Source organism: Crotalus tigris, unplaced genomic scaffold (genome assembly GCF_016545835.1).
Source record: "Crotalus tigris isolate CLP2741 ecotype Arizona unplaced genomic scaffold, ASM1654583v1 scf7180000018970.2248101, whole genome shotgun sequence".
NCBI lineage: Eukaryota > Metazoa > Chordata > Lepidosauria > Squamata > Viperidae > Crotalus > Crotalus tigris.
In genome coordinates, this window is record NW_024097302.1 from 1,360,494 (window position 1) to 1,386,626 (window position 26,133).

The following is a 26,133-nucleotide window of genomic DNA, read 5'->3' on the forward strand; positions in this document are numbered from 1 at the left end:
TAGGAACAGGAACCTATGATTGCCAGTGGTTTCACTTTCTCTCATTTTGTTTGGAATAAAATCTGCTGAAGTACATAGATCTATGTTAGGATTCCTATGGAACTACTTATATGCATGCCCATCAGAGTAAGTAAGTACAGCAAAAGGCTTTGAATTAATAAGCAAAAGAAACTACAGCTATGACTTTATATATATAAGAGTCAATATAGTGAAAAATGCATAGTTGCTGTTCCAATGTCTTGGGTTCCTGGAATATTCAGTTGCTTATTTTGTCTTCAAGAATTCATGGATTATAATTCTGTTTCCTGTAGGTCTTCTAAAGAAATAAAAGTAGGAGAAACTAGTGGTAGTCCAGATATGAGATCAGATAGAGATTCTTCAGAGAGAAAAATAGAGTTGTCTTCCCCAAGTGCCACAGAGACATCAACATCAAGCACAGGTATCTGTCTTAATTTCCTTATAGAAGTTCTATAGGTTAAGAAGGCAGATAGTAAGGAATTTCAAAGCCATCACAAAGTTGGTCATTAAGAAACTTCTTAAGTGCAGTTGCATGAATATATCTTCTCCAACCTAATGTTGTCCAGATGTCATGGGATTATAGTTTCCAGAATTTTCAGCCAGCATTACCAAAGGATTATAATCCCAATGCATTTGAACTGTTAGGAGGATCATCAGTTGTAGGTTTCAAAATTAGGTAGTTATCACACTTGCTGGCTATAATATTTATAGAAATCTGTTCTACATTATTATGTTAATTTGGCAGTATAAGATCTTCAGCAGTTTCATTAATTCCTACACAACGCAAGAAATGTTGGACTATGTGGCAGAAATCCAAATAAAATATATCTGTATCACAGAATTAATCAAGGAGAGAAGCAACCTAGAACTAAGGAGAAACTTCCTGACAGTGAGAACAATTAATCATTGGAACACCCTGCCTCCGGAAGCAGTAAATGCTCCAACACTGGAAGTTTTTAAGAAGAGCCTGGACAGCCATTTGTCCGAAATGGTGTAGGGTTTCCTGCCTGAGCAGGGGGTTGGACTAGATGACCTCCAAGGTCCCTTCCAACTTTACTACTATTACTATTACTAATGTTGACCTAAGGAAGAACTACAATAGCAATAGCACTTAGACTTACAGTATATACCAGGGGTGTCAAACTGCCGGCCTGCAGGCTGGATGCATCATAGCGAAACCATGCCCACCCCATTGCCGGCAATGGAAAAAAAGTCACGATACGTCGCAACATGTCACATGATGTCGCAAGTTTGACATCCCTGGTATATACTGTTTCACAGTGCTTTACAGCACTTTTTAAGTGATTTACAAAATATTGCCCCCCTCCAATAATATGGGTCCTCATTTTACAGATTTCTAAAGGATGGAAGACTGAGTCAATCTTGAGCCAGTGAGGATTGAATTCCTGGAATGGGCAACGTTAGCCTACAATACTGCATTCTAAACGCCACCACCAATATGACAACCTTTCTTATTGACTGGATTCTCACATTAACTTGGCAGTATGCAAAGAAAAAGTATAACTGGACTAAACTCTGAGAACCAAAATGATGGCATTGAAATACAAATTTAGCAAAGTTATGTTAGAATACATTTCTCTATTTTCTGTTGATATGGATGTAGACTAAAATTTATGTGCAATCAAGTTCTTCTTTCAAAACAAAACAAAGCTTGTAGGAATTTTTGACATAGGAGCCTATTTGTCTTGCAGGAAGGAGGGGAAGACAGCCATAATAAACAGTGGAGTCAAATCTGATTCCACTTGAAGTATTTGAGAAGGAAGAGGGAGGATAGATTTCATTAAAACAACAGGAGCCCAGATTGGTTCTAGATGCTATTATACTTGGCATAGGATCTTTTCAAAATCTATGGAACTAGTCCTATTTAATCTATGTTGGTATCAATCTTGATCCAAATCAGCTACAATAGTAAACATGCTATAATGCTTTGAAGACTTAACATGAATTACACATACCATTTCACTACAACAAAGCTTTAACATAAATTATCTTGTTGCAGATGAAGCTAAGAGTTGCCTCATGAGCTGACAGTGTATGCTATATTTTAATTATAATTTTCTTGATTCATAGTTTACCATAAAAATACCTCACCCCAAAAGGCACTGGATATCATACAGCATCAAACAAACAACAAATGAAAAACAGTATAAAAATATAAACAACAAAAAACAAAGATAAAACCCAAAAGGTGCCCCGTCCCTAGCCCTACTGAAATTCAACAGCAAACTGACCAAACATTGGTTCTGTGATTTGAGGTTATGTTTGTTTGTTTTGCAGTGAGGATATTAAGGATGGGATATTACCAGCTGTCTCCAAGAGTAGCTGCTATTATTCTTTTCCTATTCCCACTCAACTCCCATAGAAACAAGCTGAAGTACTTAGACCAAAGTGCTGTCTGAAAATCTCAGACATAACTCTTCTAGGAGCATTGCCACATCTGCTGACCTCCTGAAAGTTTGGAGTCTGAGTCTGATCACATGTTGACCATCTTCAGGTACTTGAAAAGTGCTATCCTGTCCTCTGTTAATCTACTTTTCTGCAAAGAGAGAAAGGTCTGGGTAGCCACAACATATTCAGTAGATAGAGATGGGCTAGAAGCCATCAAAACAGTCTCAGGATAAATGGCCTATAGGAAGATATTTATATTTAAAATGTTCATAGCCAGTACAGAACAAAATTGGGTTTCCATGTGAATGATGCATTTGTTTTATGAACAGGAAAAACCAAGAGCTTTCCAAGGATATTGGGAGGAGTTCGGAGAGAACGTGAAATCAGCAGGTGAGTATTTAAGATGAGTAGTTTATTGTTAAGTAACAATATTCCATACTTTAATGATGTCCCTGCCTGTAAATTCCTCTCTTCCAAATGATGGCTGGAAGAGTTGGAAATAACTTATCTTCCTTCTAGCATTGTGCTTTAAACAATGAGTGCAATTATAGAAATCTTTTTCAGCTGGGCAGTTAGCAGGTGCATTAGCTTACAATTCCAGAATTCATAAGAATCCAAAGTATCTGTAAGGGTCCAGGCAGTTTGTGGAAGGCTGGACTACATTGTGTATGCGTATGATGTATACACAAGGGCACCTGCTGGAGGACAGGAGAATAAAATACAACATTAGCATGTTGACCTCATACCTCAAATTCCACAACGTATATACTTGAGCCAGACTTTAGGACTCAATAGATAATGGTGGCATTTCTCTCATGATACAACTGTGCATGTGGCATCATTGTGGTTTACTATTATTGTCACTGCTTTCCGATTGAGAGAAGTACATTCTAGCTGATGTTTTTTTATCTTTTAAACTTTGCTATGGCTACAGTTTTGTGCTCACTGCTAAATTAATATTTCATGATTGATGTATTTCTTTCTCATCTTGACTGTTCCTTGATATGTTTATCAACTCTTTTCTTCAAAGAGTTCAATAACAAATAATGGTGGGTGGGGTAGGAAATTAAGGCTGTGGAGTGCAGCTGCGGCCTATATACAGCACTGGGAGCAAGCCACTCCCAGTGCTGACTTTATTCCAGATGAAGTGAATAAAACTTCAGTTGTCAATCGTGCCTGTTTGTCGGCTGTTCTGTGAAGCATCAAACCAGGACGACCTGACAATAAGATTGTGATCAGAGAAATATAATCTCTCAGAATAAGAAAAATTCTACCTTAGCCAAGTAAGTATTAAGAACTGTACTGGATCTTTGCATAGAGTGATGCCTTATCTCTTGGTAAAATCCTTCAAATATTTGGTTTTCTATTGTTTAAAAGCAGTGGGCAACAAATATCATTTTGGGACATGATACATTGGAGTTTATTTGAAGATAATTTGATTATATGATATCTTGTATCTGCTGAAAGGGAGATGTTGGATACAATTGCTGATATGCCTCAGAGACCCTTCGAAATATCTGTCTCAATGCAGACAGATGCAAGTTGGATTCATGACCACGTCTATAAGAGAGAGCGTAAGTAATGAGCTTATTGTATGTTGGAAATATTATATATATTTTGAAGAAATTTTCATTGTCTTGAGGAAAGAAAAACTGCTACTTGTTTATCTGTTTACTCTAACTGGAGATGTTGTCAGGTTCTTTTTTGCAGCATTTGCTATATGATGTATTTTGATAGAGAGATTAGACTATTTCAACCTGGAATCTTTGGCATGCAAAACATGCTTTACCAACCATCAGTGGTTCTTCATGAAAGTACAATTAGCTAGGCAGGAAATGAATTTGGACCCAGGATCCCTTGTTAAGCACAAATATTTTATTCTGAAATTTATCACACTATATATTTAAATTTTGGAAATTTGTGAAAGTTATAGTATTTTTTCTCATTGTCTGAATATCTCTAGAGTACATCAGTTTGTTGCATGGGGATGTACCATTGCAGGCTTGTTGGAAAGTTCTGTTGCTATAAAATTTGGGAGCTGGACTGTTATCCAAAGATAAAGGAATATAAGATACGTTGCTAATTCTTAAATAACTTCACTGGTTGCCATCATTCTAGTTCTTGATTGCTACTTATTTTCCTAGAAAGCCACATACAACTTTGGTCTAGAGTTCAGAAGGACAGCCTACTTCCACTTAAAATTGCTAAGGGCCTTTTATATTAAAATTTGTAGAGATCAGGTTAATGATGGCCATAGAATAGACATCTGAATTGTAGCACCCCACCTATAGAATACTTTTCTCTTGAAAGATCTTCTGGCATTGAATCTTGTGTGTTGCTGGTCTTACCCAAAACTGGATCTGTGTGTGTGCTGGTATTATTTTGGTATGCTAATTATATTTTTGCATTTTTAATATATATATTTGCTTTAAACATGAGTTGTTAAATTGTTAAACTTCATTGGGAAGCTGGAACAAGAACATTATTAAATCTTTTAGATAAGAATGCATTAACAGAGTTTAAAACAAGTGTCCAGGTTCGTGACTATTCTTCTTTCACTTTATAAGCTATAGTTTAGACCACTGTTTTTCATTGTTTGGCAACTTTGTGTGCATTTCAACTCCCAGATTTCTCAGCCAGCATGGGAGCTGAAGTCTAGGTAACATACGGTTACCAAATTTTAAAAACATTGGTCTAGAGTCCTCTTTGCCAATTTGATATCAAATTCTGCTGCCCTGCTTGCTACCAGGTGTCATCCAGTTCTAACAGTGGTAATATTTGGAAGAAGTATTTAAAATATATACAGTTTTCGTTTATCCTTTTCTTTTTGGCTTCATCTTCTGTTTGAATTCTGTATTCCTCTGATCACCCAAAAGCTAAAGTGGAAAGCTGGAGTAGCATTTTCTTAATTAGGAATATCAGGGTTTAATTTCTCAGAATATTTTCCCTACTCTCTACAGTATATATTTTTAAAGGAAAATACACAGAAAACCAGCATGCTGCTCCTTGTCAGTCTGAAAGATGACATAGGTAAGATGGTGACAAAAACGTAGGTGGAGCATCCAATGAAATGGATGTGGTTTAATTTAAACTGAATGATGAAGTAAAATGAACTAGCATGTATATGTATGTATATGTATAGGTGTGTGTATGTGTGTGTGTATAAATATGCATACTACCTCTTCATATTTACAACTCATTGTCATCTTGGGAAGGGGACTTATGGGTTAACTCATAGTTACCCATAGTTTTGGGGGCTGTAATCTTAGTTTAAAATCTTTGTTGTTGGCAGTGCATGCTATCTCTGCAAATTGCAATCTCATGTTGCTGAGCAATTTTAATTTTTCTGATTGAAAAACTCTGCATGGAAGCAGAGGAGCCTATATGGTTCAGAGTGGCCCGTTTGAACATTTATTTTCTGCCCAGTTGCTGCCTCCGTTCTTTTTTTATTCAACCTATTTTTGATCTTCTTCAAAAGAGAGAAAGAAGAAAAAGAACGTTGATAGAAATGGACTGCTTTTTTTTCCTTTTCAGCTCCCCTTACAGCTCCAAAGGAGACTCAAAAAGAAATTCCTCCTGAGAATGGTAAGTTGCTCCCCAAAACATCTATTATTCATTTTGAGAATAATTTTTATTTCTATACTTTTTGAATCCACAGATTCCTATCAGCGAGCTATCAAACTGAAGGTATATCTAGTATGTTATTGTTCTTCATCCACTAGGCTGCAAAAGACATCTTAGTTTTAATTTCCATTGAAAGCTGAGGCATTTTGATGGTTGCTGGTAGATTCTCTCTGTCTCTTCACTGTATAAAAGCTGTGCTGCCATTTTTGGCTCTGTAATGTCTGTATATGGCTGTCCTTTAAGTTTTGATTTCTATTTCGGCATATCACTTTTGCCAGTTCATTATGGAAATATAACCTTTTAGAGAGGGCAGTCATTCTGGTTGAACCTAAAGCTATGGGATACAATTGCACAGCTGGTGTGGAAGTCTACAGCTAGTCCTCATTTATTGAACACAGTTGATTCTGATGACTGTTATTAAACAGGGCAGTTGCTAACTGAAAATCACATGACTGGGCTCATGATTTTACTTTAGCTTTCCTTTTCCTTCTGCCCTTTGGAATGCTAATCCTGGCACTAGGACAATTAGAAAGCAAAGAATTAGTTTGTATTTACAATCATTAGGGAGGAAGGGATTACAAGAGAATAAGCAGGCACACAATGGGGAATACACATAGAAAGCAATGCGGTTTGCCTAGTGCAGGGGTGTCAAACTGCCGGCCCGCGGGCTGGTTTCATCATACCGGAGCCACGCCCACCCCATTACCGGCAATGGCAAAATAGTTCCAATATGTCTCGCGATGTCACGTGACGTCACGAGTTTGACATGTCTGGCCTAGTGGCTTCAGAGGTAAAAGAAAGCCTTCAGTGTGAAAAGGATTAAGGTTCTTGTCAATCTCTGCAGCAGGTTCTAATCAACTAATTAAGGTTACCAGCTGAGTTTGTTAACTTGCTCTTTAGCACTTCTTACAAACATGGTCTGTGGAGAAAAGTGGTCAGGAAGAGGTAGCTTCTTCAGGCCATCTCTCTGCTCTGCAAGGTGGTGAGAGGAGAAAAAAAAACAGGTCAGGAATAGAACAATAGTATTAAGTGACTATAATGGTGAACATATGACTGACAGTCATTGTGAATGTGATAAATGTGGGCATTGATTGCAAAGTCCCTTTTTCACCACTGTTGTAACTGAACAGTTGCAGTCACAATTAATTGCTAAATGAGAACTAGCTGTATATTCTATGAGTTATATGTACTATTTTTTTAATATTCTAGAAATGGAATGATCCCACTCTCTTCCTAAAATGCAGTTCTCTTCCAGCCCAATTCTCCACAAACTGCTGCCCCCAGTGTACTGGCCCTACAGTGCTGAGAGTGCTAATCTCTGCATGTCCAGTAAGCACTAATTTGAAGGAAGACTGCAGGAACCTAAGAATTCTATTTAGAGTTGGCTTTTTTTAGAATTCCACTGGCTGAATACATACCACATGCTAATCTGATTAGATTGGGATTGGGAAATTTGTGGTTCAGCATGCTGTGGAATTCTAGCTATTGAATTAATATGTTAGACCAACCAGACCATCACATGATGTAATAATATGATTTGTCAGGGAAAGCCTGTTATATTAACATGGTCATGGTGTTTTGTTAATTTGGATATAATAAAATGTGTTGCCTGAGCTCAGCTTTTAAGCATCCAATAGTTAAATGAGAACCATATATATATATTGCTTTAAGATTCAGTTCATAAAGGAGAATATACCCTTTCCTAACTAATTCTCTTTATTGATGCCTAGATATCTATGCTGTTATTCCCCAAGATCTCAGCTGCTTAGACATTTTATGCGACACAGAGGTATCAATCATAAGTGATCTCTATACAATTTATTGGAACCTATTCTCATTTTAGTTTACCTACCTCCTTCCCCATCCCTGCCTCTCACAATTAAATAAAAATGGAGGCTGTTTATTCTGCAGTGATGGTGCAGGAATACTCTAGACAAGTGGTTTGAGGTTTGCAATAAATTATTTTTTTTCTCTTTTTTTAAGTTTAGAGAAGACTTCTTAAAACTGTTTCAAGAATCTCTGCAGACAATTTCCAGTGTTGGCCCACCTACTATTCTAGCTTATAGACCAGAGTCATCAAGAGCAGATATTCACATTGAGGTAATGGCTCTACCCACCCACCTCCTTTGCATTACTTTGCACTATAAATCTATAACTTCTTATTCTTTACTGAAATGGGCAACGCTGTTTGCCACTTCCCTTTCTTCCTGGATAGGGAAGAACACTTTGGAGAAGGAGGGTGAAGGGAGGGGGGGGGATTAGGAGAAATACCGCTGGTATTCTGCTCAAAATTTCAGTTTCCCATAGATACCTCTGCTGAGGAAAGAATCATGCAAATATACCTTGTGTTCAGTTTAGCCTGGAGGATTAACCTTTGTTTTCTGAAGAAAGAAAATAGTTACATGCTTCTACAAGTCCACCACTTCAGAATGCAATTGCATGACAGAATATCTCATCTTCTTAAAAACTACACTGATGAAAAATTCTGATGAAAAGATGTCTATAACAGAGAAAGTGATGCATTGCCTTCTATCCAATATATGAATTTTCTATGTATAGTCAGCTTTCTTTTATTTCAAACTTACAATGCTGAAGTATTTAACAAGTGAAAAACACAAATGTAGGCAATAGCACTAAAAGAACAATCCAGTCACAAAAATTATAAAGAGTGTTATAAAAGAGAAAAACTAATCTCCCTGTAAGTTATATAACAGAATAACTCCAAGTATTTGGCCATTAAATAAATTTTTACCTTTCCATTTCTGGACATAAGGATGTGAAACTATTTTATAGATCTGACATCTCAATAAGATTACATCATATTTCTTTAAGATTTTCCGCTAGCTTAAGTAGATACTTCAAGATACACAAACAAGATAATAATAATAATAATTAATAATAATAATGTTGAAAGGGACCTTTGAGGTCATCAAGTCCAATCCCCTGCTCAGGCAGGAAACCTTATACCATTTCAGACAAATGCTGCCAGTCTCTTCTTAAGAACTTCCAGTGTTGGAGCATTCACCGCTTCTGGAGGCAGGTTGTTCCATTGGTTAATTGTTCTAACTGTCAGGAAGTTTCTCCTTAGTTCTAGGTTGCTTCTCTCCTTGCTTAGTTTCTACCCGTTGCTTCTTGTTCTGCCTTCAGGCGCTTTGGAGAATAACTCTTTGCCCTCTTTTTTATGGCAACCTGTGAGATATTGGAACACTGTTAGTCCCCCCTCGTCCTTCTCTTTATTAAACTAGACATACCCAATTCCAGCAACCATTCCTTATGTTTTAGCCTCCAGTCCCCTGATCATCTTTGTTGCTCTTCTCTGTACTCTTTCTAGAGTCATCTTTTTTTACATCTTTTTTACATCATGGTGACCAAAACTGGATGCAGTATTCCAAGTGTGGCCTTAGCAAGGCATTGTAAAGTTGTATTAACAATTTGCGTGATCTTGATTCTATCCCTCTGTTAATGCAGCCTGCCTAGCACTGTGTTGGCTTTTTTGGCAGCTGCAGCACACTGCTGGCTCATATTTAAGTGATGGGCCACTAGGACAATCTGTGAATGTTCCAACACTGGAAGTTTTTAAGAAGAGACTGGCAGCCATTTATCTGAAATGGTATAAGGTTTCCTGCCTGAGCAGGGGGTTGGACTTGATGATCTCCAAGGTCCCTACCAACTTGATGATGATGATGATTTATCATCACATAATCAGCCAGATGTTCAGACTGGATTTGGCATTTTTGTCTACCTATCAAATCCTTACCAAGGACCTGGGATAGGCAGATGTGGATGTTTGATGGTATTACAGATATCGTCGCAGGATGGAAGCAGTTCCTAGTAAGGCTGCCTTTTGCAATTGACTAATGGTGAATTTGTCAATGCCAATGGTATTCAAGTGGTGCTCCAGTTGTTTTGTGATTGCACCCAAGGCGCCTATTGCTATTGGTACTACCCTTGCTTGCTTTTGCCAGTCTTTCTATTTCTATTTGTAGGTCTTTGTATTTTGCTATCTTCTCCAGCTATTATTATTATTATTATTATCATCATCATCATCATCATCATCATCATCGTGTACCTTAAAGTATTTACTCCGAGATCCCTCTCACAGTTACTACTATTGAGCAAGGTATCACCTATACTATACCTGTGCATTTGGTTTTTCTTGCCTAAATATAGAACCTTACTTTTTTCACCATTGAATTTCATTTTGTTAGATGAGATAGAAGAGCTGTGTGTTTTGGACAATATTGGCAAATTCATTTTTAGAATATGGGATTGAGGAGAATTGCAATCCCTTTCACTGCTTTGTTGCTTGTCATCCTTTAACAGCTTTTAAAAGCCAGTTGTCTCTGATCCCTAATGAAATTGCAAAATGATTCATTTACAGTTGGTTGTAATCCCTTTAGAAAGGAGAAGGAAAAGCAAGGCTTGTCCTACCTCTGAAACAGGTGGGGGTAAGAACATAGAGCAGCAACAATGCTTAATGATTGTGGTGCACAGCTGCCTAACACCATCTGTTCTCAAGGAACTTCAGAAATAAGAGATGAAAAAGCACAAAAGGTTTTTCCACCATCCTTCCCATACAGCAGGATTGCGTTCATATAATTAAATGTTATTTATTACAAGACAGAGCCAGCATCATCCACGTGGCAATTCATATTTTGTGGTTTTCTTTTTTTTTCTGAGAACTGACTTTTGTTTTTTTTACAAACTTTGGTTAAACATTCCTGAAAAGCTATTAGGAATAAGCAAAATGTCAGGGCAATGTGACATTAGTTGTGGCTAAGTAAAAACATTTTTAACTCTCAAGTTGAAGTTTAAAGACCAAATTTGCTTCAAAAGCAATTGGATATTTGACCAAAAATCAGCAATTTGAGATTTTCTCTTTTGTCTCATAAGCAGCATTTACAGGTACAAATCACTATATCTATACCTACAAGTGCTGTTTAGGGGAGACAAGAAAAATCTTCCTTCCTCCCTACAAATCAGCCAGTTTTTCATGTTTGGAATCTGGAAAGATGAGTGGAAGGAACAATTGTTTTCTATACACCTTACTCATATAAAATCCTTTGACAGTGTCCAATATTTTTCTTTAGCTAATCTTTTCCATTGATGTTTATTTAATGGGTTCCGTAGGGTTTTGTCTAATTTTGTGTTCAGATAATCAGTGTGTATTAATTTTTTAAATAATAAAGATTCCTGCAAATTCCAACTTTGCTTAATTTTGCACATAGTGTGCAGTCAATTTGGCTATTGTGGCCTTCCTGGTAAATATTAAATCCTAAATGGTTTTATAATGGGGAATAAGATATTATGAAACAATAAGCAAAGGTTGAACACTTTTATGTCTCATTGATTTCTATGACTATGGAGCTAGCATAAGTTCAATACTGTCATATAATGGGTTTTAAAAGTTCTTAACTTAGATTTGATAGCTATATGCCAAATTAGCATCTGGTAATGCATATAGCTAGACAATTAATTCAGAGAGAGTTGCATGTTTTTTTCCCTTGTTAAGTTAAAATTACTCATACTGTGTTCTGTTTAAGCATTAAGAATAATAAATGGCAAGACCGTGTAGTACTTTGATTTAGTTCCAAAACAGAGCTTTGGAGTGTATGGAAGCACAAACATGGCTTCCATCTGCTACTCATTAAGGCAGCTATGTCTTTCTCATATGGCTGTGAGTGCCTTAGAGTTGAAACTGTTTGGACAGGATCAGTTCTGAACTCATCAAATCACTGGCAGACAAGAAAATGCCATTTGTTGGGGAGGGGGGAGAAGGAAATAATCAAAGCAATTAGTTCACTCTAGTTTGTTTCAGACTGAGCAATTCCTTTACAGGTAGTCCTCGACTTATAACCACAATTGAACCCAACATTTCTGTTGCTAAATGAGACATTTGCTAAGTGAGTTGTGCCCCATTTTACTATCTTTCTTGCCACATTTGTTAAGTGAATCACTGCAGTTATTAAGTTAGTAACAAGAGTGTTAAGTTAATCTGGCTCCCACATTGACTTTGCTTGTCAGAAGGTCGCAAAAAGTGATCACATGGAACACTGGAACACTGCAACCATCATAAATATGAAGCAGTTGCCAAGCAACTGAATTGTGATCACGTGACCATAGATTTGCTACAAAGGTCGTAAGTGTGAAAAATGGACATAAGTCACTTTTTTCAGTGCCGTTATAACTTCAAATGGTCATTAAATGAACTGCTGTAAGCTGAGGATTACCTGTATTAGCATGCAGAAGAGATTATTTTTTGTGTAATATATTCCCACTTTTATTGTTTATCTGTGCAAATAGTGAGTCTTAATCTCCAAGTAGAACATTTTAAATTAGTTTGAATAAAATTAAACTAATTTTGCTATTTTAACCTCAGGAACAGAAACCTATGATTGCCAATGGTTTCACTTTTTCTCCAGATCTGTTATTCGGTTTATTATTATTATTCAGTTCTATTGTAAGTCAGGGACTACCTGTATTTTTTAAAAATAATGGAAAGAAAGTTATCCAAATATATTTAATTCATTTAGCTCAGTTAGTGCACAGGAAGAGAATGAAAGCAAAAATTGGGGTTGGGAATTAATTAGTCAAATGAATATGTTGTGTTGACTCCAGTCCACGTATGCACTGTAGTCAAAATGTCAACATAAAAACACGTCTTTGTGATGTTGAGCAGCCAACAAATAGGACAGTTTTTGTGTTTTTCCTTCAGAAACTCCTTTACACTATTCTTTGGACAAGCAAACAGCATTTGCCACGTCTGTTTCTCAGTTTTCTTCTCCAAACAGCCATGCAACTTTTCTTTAAATTTCAGATTTGTTAAGTAAATGAAAGTTGTGAGTAAATAAGATGGCCAGTCTTTTAAACTTTTAATATACATGTGGTCTATATATTATTTGTGACAATTCTCCCAAATTTAATATTACCCCACTGATTTATTACAGTAGCAATATTTTAAACTTGTACAATCTGTTTTCCTCCTCTCCAAAAACACTGCAAAGCCAAGTCAGTGCTCATTTTCCAATACCATTGCTTTTAAGTGAAGGCTGAAATGTTGATGCCTAAACGATCTGCCATCGCTCTTCAGGCACTGGTATTAATCCAGTCTTTAAAATGAGGCTTTTCGCACTCGCCCAGTCATCTATTATTTTGAGCTGCCCGTTCTACTCTTGTGTCAGGGGAATTTTATGGTCTTGTTTTCTCTGCTTTATACTCAGAGATGTTACAATAATCTGTGACTTAGAATAGGGTAGTATATCCAGATAAAAGTACATTTTCTGATCATCCCACCCAGGTGTTACATGTATGTTGATGAAATGCACATGTACATATTTCGTGTTTTGCTTCAAAATGATACAGGAATGGGATAATTATCATTCTGCAGTTTCTGCACCTAGTCCCATCCATGAGGGGATCATGTTGGTGCAAAGGAAAGGTGACTGCAAAAAATCATAGACTTCCATCGGAATATCCCACTTCCTTTACAAGCTCAGAACCATTAACAATATGGGTAAACTGTATTCAGTAACATCAGTTGCACATCAGTAACATCAGTTCCACATTAAGGCAAGCACTTAATTAAAATAGAACATAAAAAGAAGCACAATTTCTCTGTAATGCCATTTAAAACAATACTGTTATATACATTTATATTTAAAGATTGCTTTTTCCAAGCTGGATATCTGTTGACTCTCAGTCACCATGGCCTTTGCTGAGAAATTTAGGAACTGACATTCACATCCTTAGAAGGCACTCAGGTTGGGAAAAAGTATAAAGTATATAAAAAGGCAGGTCGCTTTTTACTCTAGTAGCATTTCAGCTGAGAAAAAACCCAACCTGGGTTCCAAAACAGGCCAGCTAAGAAATCCCAGGGTGATGTAGAAGTGTGTGCACATAGCAAAGGAGTCACCCACATCCGATAGGTTTCCCTCCAGCAAGTCACAAGCAGCCCAAAAGTCTGTTTTGCAACCTCCAGAACCCTCTTGCCTATCAACATTCAATGACCCTTTTATGATTGAATCACTGCCAGTTTCAGCATTAAGCTTTAAAAAATCTTAGCATATTTTAACTGCCTGAAACACCCCAAAGCAATCCCTGAATCTGCATTACTTTCAAATGTCATTACTTCACCTAACCAGTGAAGAGAAATAACAATAGCAACTTCCGCCAGAAGTCAGAACATTCTAACTTGGGGAGCCAGAATGGAGTATTTTAGGAGAAACTGTTTTAGTCCGGGAGGGAGTATAAATGTACCCTCCATCGATAATTGAGTGGGCAATGAGGAGAAAGAGTGCCACCCCACAGAAACCCAGGCTATGAACCCTATAATTTTTGTTTAGATAACTATTATAAAACTTTCTGAAATGCCCCCCCCCACCTTCTTCTCTGCAGGTCCAGAAGGAAACTCCAGAAACCTGTGAATTCTGTGGCAGCCCCCTAATATACTTCCCTTCATTTGAAAGTCTGGAACACATAGCAGAATGGGGAGATGTAAGTACTGAGAGCAAATTCTCCACATGGTTTTTCCATTGGATCCAAAGTCCACCTGTCCAGCAGGTAAGAGCAGGACCTTGCTTTCCAGCTTTTCTGTTGCCAGCAATGCCGGGATCTTCATGAGTTTATTGTCAGTGAAAAAAATCGCTATCCAAAGAAAATGGAGATGATTGATATTGCCCCTCATAAGGCCCACGGAAGTCAAGCTGACCGAGAACGGGCAAAAGAAAGAGCTCGACAAAGGTATGCCAAACTGGGGGGATACATATTTGAGCCCTTAAGATAGTTAGGGGGAACACTAAAATCTGATGCCTCAAAGCTACAGTACCTGCACCTCTGAAAGCTCATGTTTCCTGCAGAAATCTCTAGAAGTTGTTACCAAATTTAAAGTACAGCGTGACAGAAGGAAAATTACTAATTACACAGCTGAAGACTAATAACTGTGTTGAATTTTAATTTAAATGAAATCAAATGAAATCAAAATTTATTTTTGTTCTAGCCTCACCCATTTCTTTTGGGAACACAATCTATAGAGTATGCAGTTTAAAGTTAGGTAGCTATTATACGTCACAAAATGGACCACTTTAAACCATCACATTGGGTTGTATTCTACCATAAGTTAAGGAAGTTCAGGGGAAGAAAATTTCTAACTTCTCTCCTTGAAGTTTAAATGAGCTCCCCAAAAGTTACCAGACAGGAAGATGACTCTCCAGCTTAATATGAGTTATAGGCCTTGGGATCCTGCAATATGTCTATTTTAGGATGCACATCTAAGGAACTTTAATCATATCTCCTCCCTCAGAGGGAGGTTGCATAATTCAGTAAAGAAACTTTGGAGGGAATCTATGTGAGTAGATGGAAATTGGTCTGTCATTAATGTCTTTAACTTACCTGAGACTTCCTGTACTTGAGCTTTTATAGATATTATTGATGCAGAAGATCTGGTCCAACTAATTAAGACTTCATCAATCTTAAGCATATAGTGAAACTCTAATGATTATAGCTGTTAAAGAAATGGTGTTATGGAAAAAAGATAAATCGAAGTAGAAGAGCTTATTTTTTTAGACACAGTTATGAGAAGCAGCTAGAGCATTTAGTGCTCTTAAAGCATTGCTGGGAAGAAATCATCAAGTGCTTAGCCACTCTTGCATGGGATGCTGCAAAGCTCAGCTTGTTCCTTTATTCCCACATAGGGTCTAGTATCGATATGCTGATGAGAGCCTCAGGCTCAGCAGGAAATGCAGTGGAGACCCTAATCCAGGCAAAGCAGACTAAAATTTAATTCTAGCAAGATAGTGTTACTATTGATGCAGAAGTCATGTGGATCCATATATCGCTCCATACAGGATTGCACTTTCCCTGAAAAGTTGGAATGTTGTTTTAGGGTTCTCCTGGACTCACAGATTCTATGAAACATCGAGTGGAAGTCACATCCAAGAAAATTTTGGTCCAGTTTCATCAAGCATGCCAGTCGCATCTGTTCCTGAATTAGGAAGTGCTGGAGACAATAACTTATGGCACTGGATTATCTCAATTACACTACAGAAGTTAATCTTCCCTTGAAGACCATTCAGAAGCTGCAGTTGGCACAAAACCCAATGCCTTCTGACCAGCACTAACCAACTTAGTAACTTAAATTGTATTCAAGAACTGAAGTGGCTCCCAGCAAGCATATGGGCCCAAATCAAGGTGCAGGCTGTAACCCACCAATCCTGTGGGTTCTGCCTCACTACCTACATTATAATCTTGCCATGGGTGCATAGCCCTACAGAGTTGGGGCAGTGGGGGCAGGGACCTGAAGTATGACATTCTCACTGACAGCCCACTCAGTTTGTCATAATTATGAGGTCAGTCTAGACCAGTGGTTCTCAACGTTTGTGTGACAGTGACCCCCGTCACACAAACGTTATGCGCATGCGCAGCGCGCATGCGCAGTGCACATGCGCGGGGCTGCCCCCATGCGCGGCGTGCATGCGTGGCGCCGCCCCCGGAGGGGAGAAAATGGCGGATCGCCGCCTTTGGCGACCCCCGAAAAATGGTCGATTGACCCCAAATGGGGTCGCGACCCATAGGTTGAGAACCGCTGGTCTAGACCCTATCCATTTTCGTTTAGGAAGCAGGTTAAAACCATTCCCTCCCATAAGACATTTAGGGAAAAAGATTTTAATAGAAGATAGCAGCAGATATTTTTAAAGCTGTTAATTTTTTACTGTTATGGATGTTTTAATGTATGCCAGTTATAAGCTGCCTAGAGTTGTTTGAGTAGGGGACATACAAAGAACTGTAATAAATAGATTTTTAAAAAACCAAAAAGTTCACACCAAACATATTTTAATGTTACAGGCTCAGAGAGAGACAAATGGCAAAACAAATTGCGTTTATGGCAGTAGAAGCAGAAAAGAGTGCATTTCCAATGCATATCCCTGAATGTAAGTTGGATTATTCCACTGTTATTTATGTTTTTATTACTATGCACAGAAGGGAGAATGATTCTTATTCCATATTCACTCATAAAGAAGAATCACCCAAATGCATATCAAAACTTTGGCTAAAAGTTACTGTATATTTCCAAGGCTGACAGTGGACTAGAATCTAGATTCCTCTATACTAGTCTACTACCTTCATCACTACAGCATATTGGCCTTCATGAATCTTTTGATTTTATTGATCTGATGCCACCCAAATATGGGCAGATCACAACAATTTTTAAAAAATGGAAACAGCAAAATATAAAAAAATAACTACCAGAAATGCAAAATAATCACAAGATTATTCCAACAACATAGCAAGCAGAAAACATCAGGGCAGAGCATCCCCCCTACTTCAGGGCCTGGGTAAATACAGGTAATCCTTGACTTACGACCACAATTGAACTCAAAATTAACTGCTCCTAAGCAAGACAGTTGTTAAGAGAGTTTTGCCCCATTTTATGAACTACCTTGTCAGAGTTGTTAAGTGAATCACTGCAGTTAGGTTAGTAAAATGGTTATTAAGTGAATCTGACATACCCATTGACTTTTTTTGTCAGAAAGTCGCAAAAGGTGATCATATCATCCCGGGACACTGCAACTGTCATAAATACATGCCGACCGCCAAGTGTCCCAATTTTGATCATGGAACCAGGGGAATACTGCAATGGTCATATGAAAAATGCCCCATTTTTTTGCCCCATTTTACAACCTTTGCCACATAAGTGAATCAGCACAGTTATTAAATTAGTAATGGAGTTGTTAAGTGAATCTGGCTTCCCCATTGACTTTTTCTTGTCGGAAGGTCAGAAAATGTGATCACATTACTTCAGTACACTGTGACCATCATGAGTCAATTGCCAAGTATCTGAATTTTGATCACATGACCATGGGGATGCTGCAATGGTCATGTGAAAAATGGTCATAAGTCACTTTTTTCAGTGCTGTTGTAGCTTCGGTCACTAAGCGAATGGTTGTAAGTCAAGGACTTCCTGCAGGCAGGTCTTTAAGACCTCCTAGAACTGATTCAGGATGTGAGCCATATGGATCTCAGAGTTTCAGCACAACTTTGCTTATAATGCAACTAGAAAATAATTGTGTATATAGAGAAAATGAGAAAAATTGTTGCCAGTTTTGCACAAAGGAAACATTTCTCTGTAGCATGTTCCCCAACAATTTCCAGCTACAGGATTAACAGTAAAAGATTGTCTAATCAAAGGAATTGGAAGAAACCGTTTAGAATCCAATCATCTGCTTTGTATTGGGATACAAATTAACGTATTTGAGATAGATGGCTGTCAAGTCTCTGCTTTAATACATCCAGTGAAGGATGTTCACATTTCTGGGTATTTGCTCTCATTAAATGGAATCATATTCCTACCACAGCTGTCTTTAAAAGAGAAAACCTGATGATAGACCTATCACCAGCTATTCATTTTGATGACGCCATTTTCAGTATGCCTCAATATCAGTTGCTGAGATGAAAACAGCACCAAAGAATTAGGGCTGTTCTGTTATTCCTGGAGTTTTCCTTGAAGCCTCTTGGTTTCTCTTTATGTAAGATGATCCCGTTTCTAAACCAGTATCCCCTTGTTAACATACACAAATAAATGCTTTATTTTTAGTGTTGCTTTATCACCAATGTAAACTTTAATTCTGATTTTGATTACATGTTGCAATATTTTGCTATAATTTTGAAAACTGCTTGGGTTTCTGAAGGACAGGGTTTTAATAAATATCCTACTGAAGGACAGGGTTTTAATAAATATCCAATTAAGTTAATAGTGTGAGTCTCCTACCGTAAACTTACTAGATCCAATATTTGAATTCTGTTGACAAAAATTATTGTATAGGCAGTTCCATTAGCCAATACTACTTGGTTGATATTTATTGGATGTATGTGTTGCCAAATTCATTCAGACTCATGACAATTAAACAAAATATTGCCACTGTACAAGAAAAATGCCATTTTCCCCCTAACAGTACCTTAGGTACAGTCTTACAACAAAGGAAGTTTGCTTGTTCCTTTTAAATCAATTAATTATCATTTAATTCTTATTTAATATTTTATTTTGTAGACAATAAACAGCTTAAAACAATTTCCTTCTTCCTGTCTCAAGAGACACCTTCTTCAGCAAGAATTTATCCACCAGTAATTAAAGAAGCAGAGATTGTGGACAATACATACAGCATCTCTTGCTGTGATTTCACTATTGCAGGTGGAAAGGTAAACAACTGATTTTATACACTAGAAGCAATTTTTGAATTTTATATTCAAAATTTTATCTACATAAAAATATGCAACCTTTTTAGAGCTGAGAGCTAAACTTTCAAAGCAATGTGCTTAATGTACCCATGTCAATTATATGTGGGATTAATATCAATGAATGGCTAAGATTACTTAATATGAATTTTAAAGATGAAATATAGCATTATTTTCATTACAAAGTCAGTAATTTCTTTTTTTGTTTACATTGAAATTACAATTCTTAAAAGTAGGATTTGCCCAGAATTAAGAGTGCAAAAAGGAATGGCAGCAATGGTATACCCATTTCATGGACATGAGCTTGTAACTAATCTTTGAATATGGAAAACCAAAACAATCCATTTCAAATGGGAATTGTATTTCAGAATACTTTGCCTAAAATGTAAGGCAAAAAATAGCTTTATTTGTAACAGGGCCATTCATTTTCTCTCCTCCTAAATTAAAGCAATATACTCCCCAATCTTTATGGCATCTTTGGGGGCATATAAAAATCAATGTGCTTGGGAGGCAGATCAACATTGCTAGCCACTACCAACAATAATAGGACAGTTGCATATTGAATTTTTAGTGTAAGCTGCATCTCCTTATTTTCGTGGTTTAAGCTTGTCATTTAGCTGCTGACATGCTCAGATTTATCTGCTTGTTTACATAATAAACAATTTTGATAAAAATAGCTAGATTTCTATTTAACTCCCTTTTGTATACTGGCCTTATTGTTCTCTTTCAGTATCTTATCTTGCTCTTTTGAGTTCCATGGGGAAACTGTAATCTGCATGTTGTTCTTTTTTTCATCAATAGTTAGTGAAAAACCAATTCATACAACAGTACTACAAAAATGGTGTGAAGTTCCTTACCATGTTTCCGGATGGCACTGCACAAATATTGTATCCTTTTGTAACATACTCCTTTTCTGACATACTGTGTTCAGTGGAACTGGATCAGAGCTAGAGGGCTGCAACATAATAATCTGCAGCAAGGTTACCAAAAGGTCTTCAGGATGACAAACACAACTAGTGTTCTATCCCTGCTATGCTTGGTAGTGACCTTATTTTACTTTATAGCCGCCTTAATATACAACAATCACCACAGTTAAGAATAAAACATCTAAAATACATTGACCTACAACAATTAAACCTTTAATGCAGTGCTTCTCATTCATGGCATCTTTAAGATATGTGAACCAATTCCCAGGGTTCTAAGAGATGGAAGTCCTCACAACTTAAAGTTGCTAAGATAGAAAATAATGTTATAGCACCGTGAGCACAGGATTCATAGGATTTCTTCTTCAGGGTCGGAGACAAGACTAAGCAAGACTACAACTTCATAAGCAATAATCTAGTACCAAAGTCTGCCTACTAACCCCTGCCATCCTATTTCTGATGTCATAAAGTCAGACGAGTGTGTTGGGAGCTGGCTATTTTTAGCAAAATAGAAGCAACCCTCCCACATCCAAATTTTTTTTTCCCACAATCAGGTGGTATATGGAATCCTGGCAATTATAGAGATACTCCTACCACACACATAATCACAAACTTTCCTGCTGCTGAAAAATGGAAAAGGCTTTTAAAAGTGATCTTAAGTCTAAGATAGATTTGCACTGTATCTTACCAGAGCCTAATTCATGATTTAGGCAATAGAATGCATTATAGTAGCCTTTTTCAACATTGGAGCCATTCAAATTTGTTGACTTCATCACCCAGAATTCCCCACCTAACGGCTGAAAGTCTGGTAGTGGATCTTTATGCATCCAAATGGGGAGAGGACAAGTTGGGAAAGGCTGATAGTTCAGGTCTCTTGCAATATTACAGGACTCCGGGATAGGTAGTCTTTGACTTACACCTGCCAATTGGGACTAGATTTCTGGTCGTAAATAATTTTTATTATAAGACGAGGCACCCATATGACTGCATTATTTTACAATATTGTGTAATTGTTAAGCAAATCACCACAATCATTAAGCAAATCTGGTATTGTTAGGTGAACACTGTAGTCATAAGTGCAAACCCATTATTTCAAATGGACATTTGTTTTGCCAGAAACCAGCAAAAAACGTCACAACTCGCAGTCATCTGACTGTGGGACGGTGCAATCGATTGAGCAGGTAAGCAACTTGTTAAGCACTCAAAATGCAGCCACATGATCGAGAGAAGGAATGCCACATTTTACTACCTCCAGAATTGCTTCACAGCTTTAAAACACCCATTCTGGGCCTGCCATAATTTTAAATGGTTGTTAAGTGACTGGTCATAAATCAAGGACTACCTTTATCTTGAATTTTTAAGTGATTTGCAAGACCAAGATCAGCCCCTTGAACAAAGCTGGGAAACTTGCATATTTTAATCTGTAATCAAAATCTTGGCAAACTTGGGCTTCTAGACCTACAGAGTATTGTTTTGTAAGTTACACTCTGGCGAAGTAGTCATCTTCTGTGTATAGTATCATCCATACTGCTGTACCACTGCAAAATTAGGGAGAGTTTTGATATTGTTACAAAACTATAATAGTAATTAAATCTATTCTTTTTAAGATTACTTGTTTGTCTATACCAGGGGTAGGCAACCTTGGCTCTTTTATGATTGTGGACTTCAACTCCCAGAATTCCTGAGCCCTGGGAATTGAAGTCCACAAGTCATAAAAGAGCCAAGGTTGCCTACCCCAGTCTAGATGGAAGATTCATGCTACATCAGCAAAATAGAACCAAGGAATGAATTTAAGAACTGCAGGTAACATATGGGAAAAGGGGATGCTAACCAAGATTCTCCTCCTTCCCCCCAATCAGAAATCCACTATACCATTCATACATATGAGCTAGCATTTCTAAGCAAGTAAAGTAGGGGGGAAAGACCTTAGCTATATGTACAGCTATCCATCTGGAAATCTGGCAATTATTGTTGTACAGAAAGATGAAAATGCAGGATACATTTGTATAGTCCAAGAAGATAAGTGTGAGAAGCCGGAAATCCAAGCAGTATTTGACTCTTGTGGGAAAGGAACGTGTTATCATCCAAACCAAATTGTATGGTGAGCTTATTATAAATAGAGAAGTATTCATTTTTTGCTGTGGATTTTGTATTTCATATTTTAAGTATTTAAATATTTCATATTTAGTGGGTAGGATTTCCATTACTTCAACATATGCAGTATTCCTAGAAAGACCCTTTTGTGACTGCAACCACACTCAAGTTGTAGAAAATGCAACTCTTTCTAAGTGATAGTAAATTCATCATGCTGTAATTTTCTGTTCACTAGCTTTTTCCTTGAAATTGCAAAAACTATAAATTTGCAAGTTATTTCTGAAGTGTGATTGCTAACATCACATTGCTTTACTGCTGTTGAGAGAAGGCATGTTAGTTCAGTCTTCTCGTGCCAATGCATTAACCAGTTTGCCAACATTACTTACACATGATTTGAGTTACCTACAATGGTTTTTGTGAATGGTCACGTTCTAGATCAGTGGTTCTCAACCTTTTTAATGCCGCGACCCCCACTCGGTCGTAAGTCGAGGACTACTCAACCGGCCGTAAGTCGAGGACTACTCAACTGGTGCAGCACCGTTTGCAGAATGGGACTTTTGGCGGGCTCAGCAGGGCAGAGACAGCCTGGACAATTCCTATTGGCTTTGGAAACCCAATAGAATTAGACTCTATTTAAAAGCCAATAGAATAAAAGGGAGTAGCACAGCTAAGGAAAAGGGGGAAAAAATGGCGGACTGCGTTGTTTGGCGACCCCCGTGAAATGGTCGTTTGACCCCAAATGGGGTCCCGACCCACAGGTTGAGAACCACTGTTCTAGATAGTTTGCATTTTATTGTCCACTAACCTCAGCTTATAATTTACTTTCCCCTAATATAATTTGTATGTTTATTTAGATTACTTCATACATATCAACTGAACATTTTGTAAGAAGCTTATGTTGTAACAAATAAAAACATCACTATTTCATTATAATGGGATAACTTGATTGCCATTCTGGAAACAATTACATATTACAAGCCCTTTTTTAAAGTATTTGCTTGGAATGATAAGGGAAATGAATCAATCAGGTGGATCATAACTGAGCTGAACCTGTCTTCATATTTTTATATAGGATATGTTAAGATTTGTGGTTCAAATATACAATCAATTTATTTTTCTCCCTTGTAGGATAAATATTACTATTCGAGGAGGACATTACTCAGATCAAGCTGGCAACAAAGTGAAAACATGGATTTGGCCCAACAATCTACAGAAGCACAATCCCCGTGTATCGTTTAAACCCATCTTTCTATCCTTGAACCTTAATGTTGGTGTCAGGATACTAGGGCAAGATAAAATTGCCATTTCTTTTCTTGCAATGGGAAAACAAGCAAAAATTAATGTAGGAACCAAAGTGAAGGTACATGTCAGAGGAATTAATGTCTACCTATCCTTACAAGTTACAATAAAGCAAGACATGGAATGTTTTGGATGAACAGAAAACATTTAGGGAAATACAAAAACCTAAGTTTTATTCAAAATTGATCAAGTTAGTGTTCTCCAACATAATTAATCTGTATAGCCATTTTACATGATTTAAATTAATTGCAACATTGCTTTCATTCCTATACAACTCAATGAATTTCTGCTAGTCAGAGGTATGCACTTTGGACGCTGAATTAACTTTTTTTTTTCTTAAAGCCACTTGCTGAACACCTTCCATGGCCAAAGTATATAGCTGAAGATGACCTTCTGCTCTTCGCCAATAGACTAAAGATTCTTCGCATCTTTGCTAAACTGAATGGATATTTAGACTTTCCTGCCAGTGACTGGTGGACTAAACTGGAGCTCCCTTCATTTCTTTTGAAACAGACTTCGAAGTTAATATATCTTTGTAAAGAATGTGAAATAGACTGTGCTCTAGATAAGTTAATAATGGCAAAACTAAATTCACCAGTTTGATCAACAGCCGATTGTTGATGTTGCCTGAACAATGTGTTAAAGTCACTTGTTTAAAATATTTAATATTTATTAATCTGTTGAACTCTATAAGCAAATTTATATGTATTTAATATTTATGTATTCTTAAAATATATATGGGTATCTTCATGAATGTTCTATGTAACAGAAAATATAAATTTGAAGCCAACTCCAGTAAGAAAATTAAATTATATGCCGTAGTATTCATAAAACTCTAGATCCATTTTGCTATGATTAAAAAAAATCATAAGATTTTTAAGGCCATACTGTTAGACTAACCCACAAAATTCCTCTGTAGTTTTGATTTCTCCACACCTCTTTAAGCAAGATAGTAAATAAAACACAATGGGTAGGCTGCGGAAGCGGATTCTTAAACCACTGGCTTGTATTTAGTTATAATCTGGATGGAATTAGACCCTACCAGCCAATGTCATGTTTTCAGATTACAAGTAAGATTCTGGTAAAAGCTTCTGGAAAAAAGATTGGTTGTTCCCACTGTCTGAAATCAAACCATCCAGTCATTACTCAGACTCCTGTCAATCTTTAGGGAGAAAACCTAATGCATCTTTTTAAAGTGTAAAAACAATAAAGGAGAACAATATTTTTTTATAACTATGCTGTCGTTGATAAACAACCTTAGTCTTGATATATTAACAAAGCTTTATCTACTACTTGGAGGAAACTGTTTTCTAGGATGTATGTTCCAGGGTCAGAAAATAAAACTTTCCATATACAATGCTGTTGCTGATATTATCCAAACTGCAGTTATTATTGTAAAAAGGAAAAATTCTTAGTACAGCAGTTAGATCATTCCAGAATCTCAAAATAGTAACTCGTTCAGGTGCAATAAAATTCTTCATGACTTGTAATGGTTCTATTAGCATAGGTAAATTCCATTTATATATATATACGCAATGATGAATCCTCAACTTTATAGATGATTTTATAGAAGCACTTTCTATTGCTTCTATTACCATCATCCAATCAAGGCAGTGTTACAAACCAATTTTAGACAAAAAAAGCTATGTGTATTCTTTATCTTCTGATCTCTCCCTTTCCTTTTGTGAGCTAATGAACTATTGGAAACAAATGTGTATAATAAATTATGCCCTCAGAGCAGCAGACAGGAATTAAAACAATGTAATTGAGTAATATGGTAAAACAGCAGCAAAAGTGGCAAAACATATAATTAAAAGGTGGAGCTGGGATAGCTGTTATTTATTTTCCATTTCTTTTCATCAAAATAACTGTACCAAGAAATCTATATTAATAAAGCACTATAAATGCACATTTATGCATCAAAAGAGGTACTTTATATTCCTATGGATACTTCCCTAGATGTAAGCTTCATTTAAATCAATGTGATTTGTTTTTGAGTGGGATGGACTGGTATGAGAAATTCAATATTTATCTAAATATAATTTGCAGAGGCTTTGTTTCTTTTTCATTTTTCATCCTAGTTTATCATCTATATTTACTTAAAAACTTCCCAAAAGTCATCTTAAGGAAGCTAACTATAAACAGAAAACCATATGAATGAAAACATAAAATTGCAAAGGACACAACCATGAAAAAGCCCCCCCCAAAATATGTCTATCAAGTAATGAACCTGTCCTAAATGCTTTCTGAAATAGCAGTAGAGCTAAATAAGCAGAATCAGGCAAAGTGCAAATGGACCTCATATGGAAGAGAATTCTCAATCACAGAAATAAAGGCTAGATAGATAAATCTGTCTCTCATAGTTAATGCTACATTACAGACAACATCTTTTCTAAATAGACGAAGTACTTCAGAAAAGTTCTTACAGAAGGCTTGATTTCAATATACCACTATTGTCAAGAGTAGTTAAAACTGAAAAGTGCTTGGGGGGGGGGCTCATGGACTAGTTCACAAATTCAAGGCTTAAGTGAGATCCAGG

General features: G+C 36.9%; 1 protein-coding gene across 5 annotated transcripts in view; it reads left to right on the forward strand.

Moving 5' to 3' along the window:
• The window catches only part of ERICH6 (glutamate rich 6), a 30,335-nt gene extending 4,816 nt beyond the window's left edge, over window positions 1-25,519 (forward strand). For 3 of the 5 annotated variants that reach the window (XM_039357932.1, XM_039357934.1, XM_039357935.1), the window contains 15 exons: window positions 312-439; window positions 2,757-2,817; window positions 3,899-4,001; window positions 5,388-5,457; window positions 5,962-6,012; window positions 7,782-7,840; window positions 8,035-8,151; window positions 14,446-14,544; window positions 14,636-14,790; window positions 16,891-16,976; window positions 19,094-19,242; window positions 20,080-20,165; window positions 22,144-22,302; window positions 23,424-23,655; window positions 23,937-25,519. In XM_039357932.1, coding sequence (XP_039213866.1) covers window positions 312-439; window positions 2,757-2,817; window positions 3,899-4,001; window positions 5,388-5,457; window positions 5,962-6,012; window positions 7,782-7,840; window positions 8,035-8,151; window positions 14,446-14,544; window positions 14,636-14,790; window positions 16,891-16,976; window positions 19,094-19,242; window positions 20,080-20,165; window positions 22,144-22,302; window positions 23,424-23,655; window positions 23,937-24,197 — 1,816 coding nt within the window. In that variant the 3' untranslated portion in view covers window positions 24,198-25,519. Of the gene's footprint in view, window positions 1-311; window positions 440-2,756; window positions 2,818-3,894; window positions 4,002-5,387; window positions 5,458-5,961; window positions 6,013-7,781; window positions 7,841-8,034; window positions 8,152-14,445; window positions 14,545-14,635; window positions 14,791-16,890; window positions 16,977-19,093; window positions 19,243-20,079; window positions 20,166-22,143; window positions 22,303-23,423; window positions 23,656-23,936 lie in introns of all 5 variants that reach the window. The other 2 variants (XR_005558486.1, XM_039357933.1) reach the window with 2 other exon arrangements.
• Window positions 25,520-26,133: the final 614 nt, after the last annotated feature.